General features: G+C 42.2%; 1 protein-coding gene across 1 annotated transcript; it reads left to right on the top strand.

Annotated features, from left to right (window-relative positions):
• Positions 1-8,598: 8,598 nt before the first annotated feature.
• On the top strand, positions 8,599-9,728 carry LOC147444903 (uncharacterized). Its single transcript, XM_086527962.1, has one exon. The coding sequence runs from the start codon at positions 9,315-9,317 to the stop codon at positions 9,645-9,647; it is 333 nt and encodes a 110-aa protein (XP_086384088.1). The 5' UTR covers positions 8,599-9,314; the 3' UTR covers positions 9,648-9,728.
• The last annotated feature ends 9,322 nt before the right edge of the window (positions 9,729-19,050 follow it).

Raw genomic sequence — 19,050 nt, 5'->3', positions numbered from 1 at the left:
ACTGGCTCTAAGTAAATCTGGTCCTCAACTATTGTCATGTTCTCTAATACTCTCTCTCTTGCAAAAGTATTGTTCATCCCAAGTTAATTAAGTACTATGTTCCTGTTGCTACCATCAATTAAGTTCACCCTCTATGTTCTCAATGTAAACAAGGCTGCTTGGTGGAGGAGTTTAATGAATGCATACTATGTAATGATGCCCGTTATGTTCGCGATCCGCAATCTTGATCAAAGGGCACCAAACTTGGGAGGATGACATGGTGGTCAGTCCAACAGAGTCTTGAAAATCCCGAAGAGCTGAAAGAGTTTGTAGTAGAGAAGGAGTGGCGATTACCATTCTCTAGCAAACAACAAAATTTTTTATTGGCCAAATATTTTCATGCAAGGTGGAAGAGCGCTCATAGTCCACTCCATAGTGTTGCTTACATGCTCGATCCAAAGTATTGGAATTTAGATCTGATGTCCAATACAGAGGTGGTAAGCGATTTCTATCACGTGGTCAACACGTTCTACTCCAACGTTTAGGATCGAATTGACTGCATCAAAGAAATGAGTGCATATACATTAAAAGAAGATTCTTTTGCGAATGATTTTGTACAGGTAATGGCAAAGAGCAACCTGCATGGAAGTGGTGGATGATGAATGGTGGAGAGCATTACTCTACCTTACATCCCCTTGCAATGAAAGTGCTGGCACAATGTGCAGCAAACTCAAGTTTAGAGAGAAACTGGAGTCTGTACAAGTATGTTCACAGCATGACTATTCGCAACAAACTATTAGCAGACAGAGCAGAAAAATTAGTGTATATGTTTTGCAACAAAAGGATATTGAATCACATCGAAAGTGCTGGCTACGAGGCGGAAAGTGCTGGCTACGAGGAGGAAATGCCAACCTGGTTATATGATTGTCAAAACAAAGACGAAGAAGAGTTCAATGTTGGTGTATCACAATGCACTATAAACAAAATAGAAGATCATTTAATAATAGATGTGGAGGTTAAATTACAAGGACAACCACAACACTCAAACTTAGAACCAGATAACAACTCAATAGATTCAATATAGCTTGAGAATAGACCAAGTAAATGTCAAAAACCATTGTAAAAGACCTTGTATTCAAATGTGTTTTGAGTAATTACAATGCTTCATATCCGCGATTGTACATAGTTTGTCGATCTCAATTGTGTTGCTCTAAAGCATCATCTTGCTCATCAAACAGATTTCAAATTGTGCTAGAGGTATCTTGGCGGGCTTGTTTGAATTTATACTCGTTTGCCATGCCAAATGTAATATATATTCCTTGTGGAATATCTTGTGAATAGATTGCGCATTGACTACTATTTTGCATTAAATGAATAAGAAAAACAAAATGATAATAATGACCACATGTCAATGCATAATATCCACTCGATCCATCAAAATTCTTGTATCAAATTGGACATTGGGAAGATGAGGATGCATCTGAAGTAGATAAGGGGACCAAATTTGGATGCATGACAAGGTGGCTGATGTGTGTCCCTTCTGCAGGTATTGGATTCACTCACTGTGTCAGATTTTGAATGTCCTGGCTTAAGCGGTGAATGCTATTCTCCATCCTGACTTGTGAGGGTTGGGGTGTCGGGTGGCTATAGAAAGCCGTGTTATTTTTGCATCTTTCTCTGCCAACTGTGTTGTGTAAATATCTTTCTCTCTCTTTAACTATAGGTCGGTGCCTTCCACTAACAATGCCAGCTCACATTAGGAGATTTCGGAGGTCTTTTGGAGGGCCTTTTGGTAGAGAGAGGAAAATAAGCTCCTCCAATGAGAGAAGAGCCTACGTTACGTAGAAAAATAGATTGATATTAACAAAAATATAAAAGGTGTCCCTCTCCTCATTTAATAATCTAGTGGTCCTTGAAGACGAGCACTCTCTTTTATTTAATGCGAGCACCTTTTTCAAAAGGTAGATGCGGTGTATTTGATACGGGATACGTCATCACTAGAACTCAAAAAGTCACAAAACTATCAAGTGGTGGAAGATTTTGAAACTTTTAATACTGCCAATGCGTCCGGAATACACATATCTCCTAGAAATGAATGTCCAATTGCCTCGCTTAGACATCCAAAGAGGCCAAAAATGTCAAACACCCCTAAAAAAACATTTTACTAACGGCGCGCGAGGGGGCATTTCAAAATTTTGGAATGCCTCCTCGCGCGCCGTTAGTAAAAAGGTCCTTTTTCCCTCTTTTTAGGGAGCTTTTTGAGAGAAAAATGTCCAAAAACCTCTAAAAAGGGGCTTTTTGGAAAGATAAGTGTCCAAAAATCACTAAAAAGAGCTTTGTACTAACGGCGCGCGAGGGGGCATTCCAAAATTTTGGAATGCCTCCTCGCGCGCCGTTAGTAAAAAGGCCCTTTTTTCCTCTTTTAGCGAGCTTTTTGAGAGGAAAATGTCCAAAAACCTCTAAAAAGGGGCTTTTTGAAAAGAAAAGTGTCCAAAAATCACTAAAAAAAGCTTTGTACTAACGGCGCGCGAGGGGGCATTCCAAAATTTTGGAATGCCTCCTCGCGCGCCGTTAGTAAAAAGGCCCTTTTTTCTTTTTTTTAGGGAGCTTTTGAGAGGAAAATGTCCAAAAACCTCTCAAAAGGGGCTTTTTGGAAAGATAAGTGTCCAAAAACCCCCAAAAATGGGCTTTGTACTAACGGCGCGCAGAGGGGCATTCTAAAATTTTAGAATGCCTCCTCGCGCGCCTTTAGTAAAAAGCCCATTTTTGGGGGTTTTTTGACATTTTTTGCCTCTCCGGATGTCGGAATGAGACAAGTAGACATTCGTTTTTAAGGTATTTTGGCGTTCCGGACGCATTGGTGGTGTCAAAATCCTCAAAATCTATCACTATTTTACAGTTTGTGACTTTTCAACTTTCAGTGATGACGTAAGCTGCATTGAATGCACCGCACCTGCCTCCTGAAAAAGACGCTCGCATTAAATAAAAAAGTGACCGTTTTCAAGGATGATTGGGAATATAAATCTACTTTTCAGAGTGTCTGGTTGTCCTTTTGGACATACTCACAAGGTGCAAGTGCATTTTAAAAAAAGTTTCTAGAGAGAGAAATACAATTTCTTACAAGGCCCTCCAAATGACCTCCGAAATTTTCTAATGCATCTCGGATGAAAGTGACACAACTCTCCCTTAAATCATGAGTGGCAACAGTTGTCTCCTTTGACGAGAAGTCTATTGGTGGCTGTTGCACAAAGTGAACATTTAACATTTTTGCAAAATATAGCGCACAATCTGCATTGTGCATAGGATGGCCATAAACTTCCAAATAAATCCTCTCATTGTTTTCTTTGATCCCATCATGGTTTCACTTCGAAACCTTCCACCTTCCTTTCTTGATCTCTGCATCCTCACATGGCCATATTGTCTTGATCATGTCCTTTGTCACTTCTTGATTGATCTCTTTCCATTGCATGTGGTTTGGATTTGCCCATTTTGAGAGTCGTCAAGCACTACGCGTCGCTTGTTGTGCCGACATACCATGAGCTAGAGACTTCGTGCGCTGAAATGCATTAACAGCCGCTCGTTGTTGATCATCGGCAGTGATTGGGTGCCAATCTCTTGTTCTTCATCGGCCATTCTCTCTTAGAGCTGCAATCAACAGATAGACAAATATTCAATATCATTGGCAAATATATATTCTCACGATTCAACAGTTTCATAGATGCACAAGATAGCAACTTCTTGTTTACTACAAAAGACATCAAAATTCACTAAATCAAACCACAAAAAATGCGACTAATTGAACCACAAGGCAAATTTGAAATACTGACACTCAATATGACAAATTTAAAATGACAGAAGATATTTGACTCAATTAGGTGAACCACTTCAAACCAGATAATACACTTCAATAAAAAATAGAATACTCCAGACAAGACATATGTATATCATAGAAATGTTTAAATCGGATGAAATGATGGTGCAAGTTCAACAAAAGGACGTTGGACAGGGTTAGGGTCTGTCATTAGGAAGGGAATGGGGTCTAGGAGGGCCTTTTAAATTTCCACAAGGTTATAAAAAGGATTAGGGAATGTACAAATGGAAGGTTGACATGTGTCCCAAAATGGTGGGTATGGCAGAGAGTTTAACAGATTCCAAGAGGGGTTTTTTCTAGAAAGATATGGATGCCCATTTTATTTATGGAGTGGGAAAACCACTAGCTGTTTTAAAGGGCCATAATAGCTTTATTAAAGTGAGAGTGAATGTAGTTCAAATTTGGCCATTGGATGGTGATGGGATCAAGGGTTGAGGTCCAAGATCCTCAATCCAAGAGAGGGGACAATATGCACCCTTGGATCTTTGCCTAGATCAAGGGACCTTGTGAAAAGGCGCTTTTCTCTTGAAGGGTTGACTCCCAGCCCTTGGATCTTTGCCTAGATCAAGGCCTCTCAATCATAGGCGCCCTCCCACATGCCCCCACTTGCTTCCAGATCCCCCCAATATCTATATTTTATTCAAAAGTCCATCATGGCTTGTCATTATTCCCCTCCACACCTTTCCATGTAATGATTGATGTTCCCCTCAACTTTCCACATCTCGTGCAGCTCTCCAAGAAATTCTTGTAAGAGCCCTCATTTAAAAATACTTTCCATTTGAACCTTTAAAGAGGAAAACAATCCTTTTTTAATGTATCAAGTTTAAAACCACTCAAACTGCAACATTGACTTGTAGAAAACCATGGAAAGGCCCTTTTTTCTCTTTTTATTCCCACCTCTTGGTTTTAAAGAGGGATTTCAAATTACTATTAAGAAAAAATTAGCCATTCCTTAAACTGCCAAATAAAGAGGCCCTCCTAGACCCCATTCTCTTCCTAATGCTTTACATGTTCTTTGAAAAATATCAACACATCAGAAGCATTTCTTCCTTGTTCCCACTCTTTTAACTTCATCCAACAATCTACTTTAATCCAAATAGCCCTCATAACATCTTCGTCAGGGTGGTGAAAAACTTCTTCTAAAAAATAAACTTTTCTGACTGCACTCCAAAAATCTGATAGCATGTCGAATAGGTAGCCCAATGCATAAATGTCGCTCGCTTTTGTGTATGCATATGTGCACCATGGATCGTATAGTTTGGGAGCAATCCAAGATCGCTTAGCCATCTCGGCATTCCCTGCTCTCTGTGCCTCCAAAACTGTAGAGTCCCACTATGCACTTGGATGCATATATTTAATTGCTGCGCACTTAGTTGGTGTTATAAGCATCATACCCCAATCAATGATGTCGACACGGGGTTTATTGGCGCGAGTAAAGTCCAATATTATGTTGAACGGGTGCAGGTCACTGTGCACTATACTGATCGAGTGCACATCTGAAATGCCGTCGATTCAGGTGTGACAAATGGCTGGCATCTGCTCGATTATTGCTTTGATCTGCAGTGTGTCTATCTCTTGTACAGGAAGATTTGCTACATGCAATGATCTCCAGCCGTGTTGTAGTCTGTGTATGTGTCGTCTGAACAATCCGTGAGCGAATGATAAGCGGCACATCATGTTTCCCACCCCCATTGTAGTATGGGAATATTGTGATCCAAGGAGCTTCAGTAGTAAAGCCAATGCACCTTACAATGCAGGGGTGAAGCATTTGTATTCGTTGATCTATCTGAAAGCTATCAAATTTCACCTCACTCCCTCCCTTGTAACATTTATCCACATATGTAATGTGGTCTGGAAAAAAAGAGATGCCTTTGATGGTGTACAATGTGCACACACCAAAGGAGCCTGCTCCAATCCTCATACTTCTACCAAGGCTTCATGAGGGATGCCCATAAGATGAGCGCACTTTGCATTCAAAGTCGTGCACATGATTGTGCCGGTGCCGCTGGCATCGGATCGACCTCCCAAAGCTGCTTGCACATCTTGGGCCATCCTCAATCTCTTCCGAAAGGCTGCTTGGTCCTGCGCTTTCACATCCTTCATCTTTACCTTCTGTTCTTCCCACAATTTATCCCAGAGCTCTAATTTTGACATGTCGCATGCAGGTTGGATATCTTCCTTTAAGTCTCTACAACATACTTTCATATTGCCCAACACTATCCTAACCTTGTGGTGGGGGTCAAATTCTCGAATCCCTGCTGGAATCAACAACTCGTATTGGCCTTCAACTCGTAGCCTACGCTCCATGTTCTCCCATATAGCGCTAGTGGGGTCTTTGATAAAGACATCGCTTTCACTAATCTGTTGTATGCAATCATCTGCACATGATGAGATTGCCAAAATACATTCTTTACGAATGGCACGCATAATACTTTTCTTTTGATCTGGCGTCATATTTGCACTGGACAATAAAAAACAGCATATCAAATACAAATTCATGGTTGCAAATGACACTAACACTCCACACTATTTCAGGCAAACCCTTAACCACCAATTGAAGACTTTAAGAAATGTGCAAAGAAATATTGATAAAAATTGAAAACAATTTTCACTTAAAATTGCAATCTATTACACGTGTAAATGCAGATCAAACAAGTGGTTTATAAGAACTTAATTCAGATCAAATAATACATGTTAACAGTTTGACACATTTCAGCATATATTGAATTTTTAACTTATATTTTTCTCCGTGCGCACATACTAGTTCAAACAAAGCACACACCGACTTAAAAACTTCAAAAACATTTAAAGCATTGGAAGTATGCAAATTGAACTAGCAAATTGTGTTCACACACTTTTTTACATAGAATTAATGTAAATGTAGCAATAAAAAAAGCGATGATAATTGATGCTCTTTAACAAGATACGAAAGAATATTTAACATACAAATTGTGTGCAAATTCTTTTTTACAAAGAATTTATGTAGATGAAGCATTAAAAATAGCAATAATGCTTGAGGTCCTTTAAAAAGATAAAAAATAATATTTAACATGCAATTTGTGTGCAAATACTTTTTTGCATATAATTTATATAAATGGAGCATTTAAAATTGCGATGATTGATGAATAAAGTATTTTTTTGAATACGATTAGCTAGTATATAATTTCATATGGACAGTTAAAAACAAAAAAATCAAACAATTCATACATTTGTATATGAAATACTCTTCACAGTCGCGTTACCGACCAAGTATTTCATATTCTTATACTTAAAAAATTAACTGCACAAGCACATACAAATTATATGACATTCGTACGATCGGGTTAACGACTTGAACGCCACATTTATGCAAAAATAGATACTTCTAACAAACGACACTGTATTAACCGCATTACCGATCGAGTGCCGCCTGAATCTAAGGAGAAATAATGGATTGCATACGAATATCATATAGCCGTGTTATCGATCGATACAAATTATATGACGTTCTTACGATCGGGTTAACGACCTGAACGCCACATTTATGCAAAAATAGATACTTCTAACAAACGACACTGTATTAACCGCATTACCGATCGAGTGCCGCCTGAATCTAAGGAGAAATAATGGATTGCATACGAACATCATATAGCCGTGTTACCGATTGATACCCATATGTTTTTTGGGTAAGGGGAAGGGAAGTTGACTTATCATAAGGATACTAAATTTGCCACATTACCGACCTAGTACCTAAACAGTAAGCCAATACTTACCACAAGGACACCATCTTTCCCGCGTCACCGAGGTCATGCCCCCGTGATAAGCATTGTTCCGTGGAACAACTTACACACACACTCCCATGATGTAGTAAGGTACCTTATCACTGTCGTGCAATACGGAAAAAGAAACGCTATCGCACACCGCATACACACACATACAACACATACCCGGATCGTGTGGTCAGGTACTCCGCTACTGCCGTGCACTCCGACGCAGAGCACGCTCCCACACGACCCCCTCTCTCCCTATCTCCTCTCTCCTCCCGACGTACTTGCAAAGGTAGTCGACGAGCTCTCTCTCTCTCTCTCTCTCTCTCTCTCTCTCAAGATGAAAGCAAGAAATAACACCCAACGGGCCCGATCAGGCCCGCATATACATACTCCTGCGAGCCCGCCGGCTTTTTAGTATTCCCGACGGGCCCACAAGGAAAATGGAAAAGCTCGACGGGAATTTAGTGGGTTTGCAGGTCGCCCTTAACCGGATTCTTTGTGATCATGTTTAGTGTAATCATGTAAATGTGTCAATAAGACCTTGTGATCACATAAAATTTGTCGTAATTACGTAAATATTAAATCCCTGCTAAAGAGAATGATGAGCAGCCAGTCAAGTAGGCATGCGGAGGACAATGAAGGATCTCCCAAGCGAAGTGAAGGTTTATCTGCCAATACCAAGAGGCGGCTCGAGGGTAGAAGGCCAAAGTGAGGCTGCTACCTCTCAATTTTTCGACTAGCCTGTAGCCCTTGCACTTGTCAGGCTTCCCCCCCCCCCCCCTTTCTCTCTCTCTATCTCTAGCTGGGGCTATAACCGTGTTGGTTCGGCGGCTTGGAGGACAGTTGAAATTCACTACCAATGTGCACCGAAGTGGGTTGAAAGCTTACGCGCTACCCTTCCGTTGGTTGTGTTAACTATGAAAGCATCTAATTAAGGTCATACAAGCACAACTTAATTATGAAAGTTTTTCTCACACCTCATGAATACCATGCCTGTCATGGTAAGAGAGAACGAGATCCTCCGAAGTGGGTTGAAACTTACGCGCTGCCCTTCCGTTGGTTGTGTTAACTATGAAAGCGGGTTGCGTGAGCTAGTAGTACTTTCAAGGGTAGAGGATAGTTGCGTTAGGCAGAGGTCGTTACGGCAGGTCGTGCACTTTTACACATGCTCCAAGGTTTAGATAAAAGGTCATCAGCTTACGAGCGGCACTACTCAGCACATGCCCGAGAGACGAACGCGGTTATGCCACTCTCATCCAGCACTAAAGAAGAATGAGGGAAGTGGGAGCTCAGGAAAGCGCGCTCTTCATCACATTGTTTAAGAGCGAGAGGGCAAGCAGCTTGGCTATGGTTGGCGCGGTACTACTATAAAATTGTACCCGCAGTAAAGGTGAGGAGAGCGTCGACTGCGAGATCGCCTCTCTCTCTCTCTCTCTCCCCCCCCCCGATCAGTCTCTAGTGAATATGGCCTTCCCAGCTTCTCATGAGCACCTTCGGCCAGCATTAATAGTCGCCGCAGCGATAGCGGTGGTGGCTCTAGTCCAGCTTCCGTTCTCCTGCATCGCGGCCGAGAACTGCCAGAGACCTCCGCGTGTGATGAAATACTATCTGCAGCAGAAATTCGGCGAGAACGAGCTGGGCATGGTGCCGGCAGCGCGCGCCCCGTGAACGGAACGATCACGGGGTTCGGGTTGGAGGTGGTGTACGAGTTCGTGATGACGAAGAAGCCAAGCCCACGGTCACGCGTGCTGGGGTACGTGCGCGGCACCGCCATCGTGGTCAACAACACGGCCGCCGCCACCACCTTCTTCGTGCAGAACATGATTCACTACGATTCCGGCCGGCGGCGAGGCACTCTGAGCCAGCAGGGCGAGGCCGTCTTCGGTCCCACTTCGTGGGAGTTCGCCATCGTGGGCGGTAGCGGCCTCTTCCGCACCGCCCACGGCTTCAACGTCGGCCGCTTCGTCTCCTCCACCCGCACCCCCACTGGCACCCTCATCACCACCTACTACGAGGCCTCCCTCTCTTACCTCACCACAACCTCTTAGATTTAGTCAAATGTTGACTCACGCATTCTTTTAAAATTTGTGCCACAGTCCCCTTATGTTATGGGCCTCATTTTTTGAGATAGTGAGGATTTTTCCTTTGAGCATTTCTTGTATCTTAGAAATGTTTGCATTTGTTGCTTCTTAGAAATGTTTCCATTTGTTAATTGATAATGAAGGGTCTTCGTACTTTCGGAGGATCTTTCCAAATTCTTCTTAATTCACCTGCTTCCCAAAAATTGACACACATAATAGAGAGAGAGAGAGAGAGAGAGAGAGAGAGAGAGAGGGAATGGGAGAGGGGTTGAGAGGGTGTGGGTGGAGAGAGAGAGAGAGAGAGAGAGAGAGAGAGAATGGGAGAGGGGTTGAGAGGGTGTGGGTGGAGAGAGAGAGAGAGAGAGAGAGAGAGAGAGAGCAAAAATTGAAAACGCTAAGCAAAGAGAGGGAGATAAAGATTCTAGGAGTGAGGGAGAGGGTGAGGTGTTGTGTGTGTGTGTGGCTCTGTTTGCACCATCCAAGGGGGGGGGGGGGGAGAGAGAGAGAGAGAGAGAGAGAGAGAGAGAACGTTTTCCTACTCTAATAATGGAGGAAAGAGAGGGAGAGCCTCGGGGAGTCCACTATGTAAAAATTGCATATGGCACGTGCGAACAAGAGGTATTTAAATAATCCCTTACTTGTATATTTTCAAGTATTATATGTACCCCTTATGTATGCATTTTAATAAAAAAGCCAGCCCTTATGTATGAAAATTTCACTTTCTTAATTAAAAGACCCTTTCTGTAAGTACATTTTTTTATAAATGTACCTAATTATAAATCCCTTATTTTGTTCCCACGTGCTATCTTACATATTTCCTAGTGGACGCCCCAGGGGGAGAGCTTGGCATTACAAAGAGACAAAGAGAAAGAGTCAGAAAAGAGACGGTTGATCCAAGGAGAAAATGAGGGGTGGCGGGAGATGGTAGTGGGGGAGGTCCACGTACGCCGAAAGATGCATCCCGGTCTAAAACCTCTTCAAGAGCCCTTTTTAAGCTTCTTAATTTGTTGTATCTGACATACATCTCAACTAGATCATTGCCAATATTTTCTCCTTTAAAAAACCCTTAATTAGCTATGAGCTATTTTAAAAGCGACCCTCATTAGCCCTCCCCATTAGGCTAGGCTAGAGGCATTCATGGAGCTAGAGGCATGAATGCCTCTAGCTCCATATTTCAATATGATTGAGCAATGGAGGAGTCTATTTCTAGTTTCCGTTTGAACTAGCCATTGCATTTGGCCATTACTGAGATCTCTGGGATAGTCACAAGTTTCCAAGAAATAAAATATTCCAGCTAAAGATAGCCTTTATCTTGAAACAAGGGGGGCTTCATATTTATCAGCATCACCAAGATATCCTGTAAATACTCCCTAGCTAGAGCATCAATGATCAACAACTCTAGTTGCTTTGGAGTAAATGGGAAGCCCACGGCTTCCAAGAATTTGTGCCAATATCCTTCAGGATCCCTGATAAAGATTAGGAACGCCATCTCCAACGTCCTAACAATAGAGCTTCCTACTTCATGCCAGCAAGGATAAGATTTGTAACCACCATTAGTGAAAGGATAAATGAATGTCTTGGCTTCTTCCGGGTAAAACTTAGGATCATGCTCCCCAAGAGTGTATCAAGAGTCCTCCATCTACGGCCTCCTTGTTGATGTGGCAAACTCCAATTGTCTTCAAAACCTAACTTATCGCTATAGGTGATGCTAGCAAAAGAGTCACTACTCTTTTGGGTGCTATCAAAAAGGTCAATTTCCTTTTCTGACATTAATATTAAGCCACAAAACCTCTAGCTGAAATACAAGCTTGATAGATGTTGTCCCAAAGTGGATAGCATATACAAACAATAAGCTGCAATCCATAAGTTGAAAAACACTTCATCTTCATTATAAGCATGTGGAATCATAATCCATTCTTTCTCATGCTAGGGTCCATTCTCTGTGATCCTTATAGCCACCCCTCATGTTAAGGGTTCTTTATAGATTGTCTTAAGTGCATCCAATGTCGTACAATCAAATGCAATCTCTACATTTAAGTTGCCAAACTTATATTGCCAATAAATTTCCACTAAATCCATTTTTCTTAGGAGCTTCCTTAGGGTGGACTTCAAATCCCATTCCTTGGTAACAACCATTCTAGTTTGGTCTCGAATAGCTTCCTTTGATTGGTGTAGTGCCAAAGATTTTTTCCCTCCTTGCAATTGTATATCTAGTGGATTCACTTTGTTGTGATCAATGAGAATGAGACCCATGATTTTAAGAGACTTGTCCCTATCATTCATTGTCATAGATTCTTCCTCTGATGTTGCTGAGTATAACTGCTAGAGAGCTCACCTATAGTAGTCTCTAGGTCCATTTCTTATTGCTTACTAGCCTTCATGTTGTATGGGATATCATTACCTTGTACCTTGAGAGTTCCTCCAAATCTTACTTTTCTCTCATGACCATGAGCCATGGTCTCCCTAAGATAATTGGGTAGCCCTCCCCCTTAGGGATCTTTGAACCCTGCATAGAAGCATCATTAACGAGATCATAGAGTTTTGTAGACTTGCCAACTCTAAAATCTGAAATACCAATTTTCTATCATGGCTTAGACTTCTTGCTTGACTCAGACTTGGTCTTCATCTTTGCTTCCCTTTGTGAAGCTTCCTCATGCCTAGCATGCTTAACTTCCATGGCGTCCACCTCTTCAGCTTTGGTCTTCCCTTTTGCCACTCATTTCATGTGTTTCTCCACTTTCACTCTTGCCCTTATCTTCAAGGCTAATAAAACTCACTGCTTAGTTTCGAGCTAGTTGTGGGGTTAAGGGTAGAATGAGGGTTTGTGGTGGTGGCTACAGATGCATAGGTTATTGTAAGATTTGGATGGGTGGTACTTGTTGTGGTTGCCTCACTGATGGTGGTCTTTCTCTTGATGGCAAAAATTGATCTTGTCTTGCTCCTCTATTACAATTCTCCCTCCTTGTGTGTAGAAAATAATACATATCATGGCCATGCTCTCCATGATTGTAGCTGTGGTATTCTTGGTTTTTCTTTTATTGTTCTCTACCTTGCTCTTGATTGCAGTTGTGTGCATGCCCTTGTTGTACCAAATGCACCGATAGGTTCTCTAGTTGAGTAGTGATGCAACTCAAAAGGTTTTACTAGACGTTTGATGTCTCTTTTGGTTGGGTCCTCTAAGCTGTTGTTGCAACCACTAGGGTTATTTGAGCAAAGATTTATTCCTCTGACTCATTAACTTTTTCTTGCATGCGGCATAGCTTCTTGTCTTTAAGGAAATCTACCTCCACTCTGCCAACTCATATGTTGCAAGGAAACTCCCCTTCACCTTCTCCATAAGTGGAAACCACAAGCCAGCAATAAAAGAGTCCTTCTTGAGAAAATCAGGTGCTCCTTCACCTTCCTCCAGTGAGACAATGGGGATTGGAATGGAGCGAGGGATTAGGGTGATCTTTTTTTATATTTTTCTCAACTAGGAAAATCTAGAAAAAAAACTCGCTCCAAGAATAAAAAGCTCGCTCTAGAAATGTTAGGATTCAGGCCAACTGGTCGGACATCCCACTTACTACTAACCCATCTACTAACTTAACCATATATACACTTATTCTTTAATACAACAGAATAAGGAGCTACAACAGGATAATGTTGTTGTGCACTCCACCCAAAGCAGGTCTCTCTCTCTCTTTGATCTCGCACTTGTACTCGCACACGCTTCCCGCGGCACCTTCGACTGGTATCAGAGCAAGGTTTGTGCGTGCCGTTTTCGCATCCGTGCACGCACACACTTTGAAAAGTGCAAACATGTTTTCGATTTTGGCATCGACAAATTCAACGTTCCGAGAGTGTTTCTAGTAGGTGTCCTGTAGTTTTACCCCCCTTTCGAAGTTGTTCGTGCAGTCGAAATCTTCATCTGAGCTACGCTTTAGGAGTTGTATTTTTCAACTTCACATTTGCTACAGCTACAGGTGCAGGTTTTTCAGAGACTATTTTGGGATAGTATATAGCTGCTTTATGGCTATTATGTGCTATTGAGATGATGTTTATGGGTTGATTAGGAGCACTTTTCGGCATCGACATTGTCTTAAGTTTTTTAGGCATCCGTCTCCTCGCAGGTTCTTGCATACATATAGGACATCCAGGTTTCTTACAGGTTGCAATGTTTAGCATCAGCATAGATTTCAATGGGAGTATTTGATGCGGATATGCATTGTTTTGGCACTTTTGATAGTGCTTGAGCTCTTTTGAGAGCGGTTTTACTCCCTGCAGGGATTTGTTTATTGCTTGCACATTTTATTTGGCGCCTGTTTGAGCGCGTATACGGCACCTTGCACTATTGTTGACAGTGGATGTACGTTGAGTTGCGGAAACTGCCATATGTACCTTTTGTGGAGCCGATTTGGCTTGTTTCTAGCAATCCCGACCGTTTCTGAGACTCGGTTCGGAGGCCCTTTCTGAGACTGGGCTGGTTTCTTGTCTGCATAACCTTTTGTGAGGGTCGATAGCGCGAGCTTTTCTTGAGCTTGAGGGATTCTCGAATGTTGAGATCCTTTCGGTGATACAGGTTGCTAGAGTACCCCTTTTTTGTGGCCTCGCCATAGGACGTGTATAGAGAGGGCTAGGTGCATTTGACGCCGTGTTGGCAGTCTTGGGTCAGCTTTTGACTTTTTAATGCACAGTTAGTGGTTGATGCGCCTGTCTTATGCTCTCAGAGCATTACTTTTTAGGCGTTATTGATCTCCTGTGATGACAGTTTTGGATTGAGATTCTATCAGTTTTTCTGGAGAAACTCTGCCGAATTTTTCCCAAAATTACCAGTGTTTATCGCCATATTATCTTTAGCTTGCAGCCATGTCATCTAGTGGTGAAAAGGATATTTACAATATCCAAAAATTTGATGGGACGAATTTTGCTATCTAGAAAGAGCAGATTCAAGATGTTATTATACAAAAAGGCCAGCTGGATCCTATCATGGAGCACCCAGAGGGCGAGTATACAGATGTTGAGTGGGAGAAACTTGATGCTAAGGCCAAATCTACCCTCCGTTTGCATTTGGTCGAATCTGTGTACTTTACTATAGTTGGAGAAAGGACTGCTAGAGATGTATGGGATAAGTTGTGTTCCAGATATGAGAACAAAAGTGCCACTAATAAGGTTTTCTTGATGAAGAAGCTGTTTGACCTTCGTATGAAGGAAGAGGGCATTATTTCTACTCACATTAATGAGTTCAATATCATTTTCACTCAGTTGACCACTCAGGGTTTGGTCTTTAATGAGGAAATCAAATGTATATTCTTGCTATGCAGTTTACCCTCGTCTTGGGATACATTCTGTACTGCAATTAGCAACTCAGCACCTGGTACCGGTCTAGTGTACAATGACTTCCTTGGGAGTTTGTTTACCGAGGATATTCGTAGGAAATCTCTCAAAGGCAAGAAGGATGGTGATGCGTATGTTGCTACTGATAGACAGAGGGGTTGCACTCAAAGTCATGCCAAAAGCAAGGAACGTGGGGGCTCACGCAGTAAGTCTCGGGGTTCTATGCGTAATGTCGAGTGCTATCACTGCCATAAGAAAGGGCATGTGAAGAAGGATTGCAGGAAATGGCAGCAAAGCAAGAAGGATAGACAATCCGGTGAAACTTCTAAGTTTGATGATTCAAACAAGGGAAAAGCAAAGTTAGAGGAGATCAATGTGCTAGAGTCCTCAAATTCTCCTATTGTAGAGACTCTTCCAGTGGTTGTTATGCCACTTACCTCTGAGGTATTGGTCTTCACAGCAGATCTACATGTCGAGGCTCTTGTTACAGAAGATGTGCAGTATGCACAGAATTGGATAGTAGATTATGGTGCGAGTTTCCATGGGACACCACATAGAGAGTGGTTCTCTACTTATTCTCACTCTTGTGGCAAAGTGAGACTTGGTGATGCTTATGAACTAGACATTGAGGGTGTCAAAAACGTCAAATTGCATCTAAGGAATGGCACGCACTTTACTTTATGTAATGTCAGGCATGTGCCCAAGTTGACTAAACGCTTGATTTATATTGGTCAGCTTGATGATTTGGGCTACAACACCACATTTGGGAATGGTTCGTGGATAATACGCAAAGGTAATCTTGTTGTACTCAGAGGTCAAAAGCATGGTACCTTGTATTCCATGCATGTGTCAGATGTTAGTCATGATTACATATCTATAGCCGAGCTGCCATCTACTGAGTTGTGGCATTGCCGGCTAGGTCATATTAGCCAAAAAGGAATGAGAACTCTGACTTGTTTTGGCTACCTACTTGTCTTGTCTTATGTTGACTTTCCTGTTTGTGAGCACTGTATCTATGGCAAACAGACTAGGTCCGTGCACACTTACCATTGGGTCAAAAGCGAGCTGAACATTTAGATTTAGTGCATAGTGATGTTTGTGTTCCTATGTCAACCAAATCTCTAGGGGGGGCCAGCTATTTTGTGACATTCATAGATGACTCTACTCGAAAGGTGTGGGTATATCCTTTGAAACATAAGGATCAAGTTCTTCCTATGTTCCAGAAATTTTTAGCACTCGTTGAGAATCAGTCTGGCAAGAAACTCAAGAGGTTGCGGACTGACAACGGTGGAGAGTATGTCTCCAAGGAGTTTGACAATTTTTGTGCTAAAAGGGGGATTAAAAGGCAGTTTACTGCACCATACACACCAGCTCATAATGGAGTTGCTAAGCGCATGAATCGTACGATTTAGGAAAGAGTCACAGCCATGCTTTCTAGAGCAAATCTCACACAAGGCTTTTGGGCAGAAGCCGTCTTGACTACAGTGCACATTATAAATCGCTTGCCTAGTACACCATTGAATTATGAGATTCCAAAAGATTTATGGTCTAAATGTAAGCCCCACTATGATCATTTATGTGTTTTTGGTTGTAAGCTTATGCTCACGTTCCTAAACAACTTCGCCAAAAGTTAGAGCCAAAGTCACACAAATGTATTTTCATTGGATATGGTGCAGATGGAGAGATGGGATATCGTCTCTAGCACCTAGAATCTCGTCGATTCATCCGTATTTCAGATGTGATCTTCAATGTGTCGAAGATGCATAAACAACCCATCAAGGAAACAGAAATTCGGAGAGTCTCTTTTGGGGCTGTTGCCTCAGAGACAGTGAAATAAACTCAGCGGGCTAGTGATGTACCTTCCACTAGCAATGCCCCAGAGGCCGGAGCGGATAGCAATGGTCAAGAAGTGAGACAGTCTACTAGAGCCTCTCATCCATCTACGTGTTTTGAGCCAGGTCTTGATTACATCATGTTGACCGATTGCGGTGAGCCAAGCTACTACCAAGAAGCCATGATGACGGATGATGTGGTGAAGTGGGAGCAGGCTATGGAATCTGAGTATAACTAGATTCTGGCTAATGACACTTGGGACTTGGTAGAACTGCAAAATGATGCAAAAGCTTTACCTTGCAAATGGGTTTACAAGAAGAAATTTACCTCAAGTGATCCAAATCCAAAGTATAAGGATAGACTTGTAGCCAAAGCGTTCAAATAGCAAAAGGGAGTCGATTTTGATGAAATCTTCTCGCCTGTGGTCAAGATGACAACACTTAGAACCGTACTTGGTCTTGTAGCAATTGAGGACATGGAACTTGTCCAAATGGATGTGAAGACAACATTTCTTCACGTGGATCTCGATGAGGATGTTTACATGCAGCAGCCTGAAGGGTTTGTTTAGGAGAACGCATCTCGTGAGGAGCTAGTATGTAAGCTCAAAAAGGCACTTTATGGCTTAAAGCAGGGTTCAAGGCAGTGGTATCACAAATTTGATGCATGTATGAGGTCTCAAGGATATAAAAGGAGCAAACAGGATCACTGCTTGTACACAAGAAAGCTAGATGATGGCTCGATGATCATTCTAGTTTTGTATGTTGATGACATGCTTATAGCTGGGAAATCCATTGCGGAAATTGCCAACTTGAAGAAAACACTTAGCAATAATTTTGCAATGAAAGATGCTACACACTTTCTTGGCATGCGAATCAAAAGAGACTGCAAACGTCGTATTCTTGAGTTATCTCAAGAAACATACATTGAGAAAGTTTTGCAGCGTTTCAATATGCAACGGGGGAAAGCATTGAGTACCCCAATGCATGCATTCCTGAAACTCAGCAAGGAAGATGCACCCAAATCTGATGCTAAGCAAGCTGAAATGGCTAAGGTACCATTCTTTGGCAGTGGGGAGTTTCATGTATGCTATGGTGGCCACAAGACCAGACATTGCTTTTGCAGTGGGAGTAGTGAGCCGATATATGGCAAATCAAGCATTGGGAAGCAGTGAAGCACATTCTTAGGTACCTCAAAGGTGCGGTCGGCAGACATCTGGCTATGTCTTCATATTTGTTGGAGCAGGAGTATCTTGGAGGTCATGTCTTCAAGATTGTACGTCGTCTTCCACTACAGAATCAGAGTACGTTGCATTGTCGAATGCAAGTAAAGAGGCTGTATGGTTATCTTTCTTGGTCAAAACTCTTGGCATTGAGAGACTCCAGTGATATATTGTGATAGTCAGAGTGCTCTTGCATTGGCAAGGAATCCCGTGTTTCACTCCAAATCGAAACACATTGAAGTCAGGTATCATCTCGTGAGAGATTTCTTGGCCAAAGAGCTCATTGATTTGGTCAAGGTACACACTGACGACAACCTAGCAGATGCTTTGACGAAAGGCTTAGATTTGGAGCCATTTACCCATTGCAGTGAGTTGATGGGTATAGGTTTAAGCCACTAGACTGCTTCATGGTTGTACATAGCAAGTCACTTGGGCTGCGTTGGCCTTCAAGTGGGAGTTTGTTGGGATTCAAGCCAACTCGCCGGACATCCCACTTACTACTAACCCATCTACTAACTTAACCATATATACACTTATTCTTTAATACAATAGAATAAGGAGCTGCAACAGGATAATGTTCCTGTGCGCTCCATCCAAAGCAGGTCTCTCTCTCTCTCTCTCTGCTCTCGCATTTGCACTCGCACACGCTTCCCACGACACCTTCAAGAAAGAGGTTTTGGAATGAGCTTCTGAAGCGAGCTTTTTTGCTCTATCTCTCCCTCTCTCTCTCTCTCTCTCTCTCTCTCTCTCTCTCTTTTCTCCCTCTATCACCTCTCACTCCCCTTCCCTCTCCTCCTACCTCTCCCTCTCTCTCTCTCTCTCTCTCTCTCTCTCTCTCTCTCTCTCTCTCTCTCTCTCTCTCTCTATCTATCTATCTATCTATCTCTTTATACCCCTCGCTATCCCTCTCTCTCTCTCTCTCTCTCTGTGTGTATCTCTATTTTTATCTCCCTGCCTCTCTCTCTCTCTCTCTCTCTCTCTCTCTCTCTCTCTCTCTCTCTC

This window comes from Adiantum capillus-veneris, chromosome 13 (assembly GCF_014529385.1).
Source record: "Adiantum capillus-veneris isolate H3 chromosome 13, ASM1452938v2, whole genome shotgun sequence".
NCBI classification, from domain to species: domain Eukaryota; kingdom Viridiplantae; phylum Streptophyta; class Polypodiopsida; order Polypodiales; family Pteridaceae; genus Adiantum; species Adiantum capillus-veneris.
This window is presented reverse-complemented; position numbering and strand designations above follow the sequence as displayed.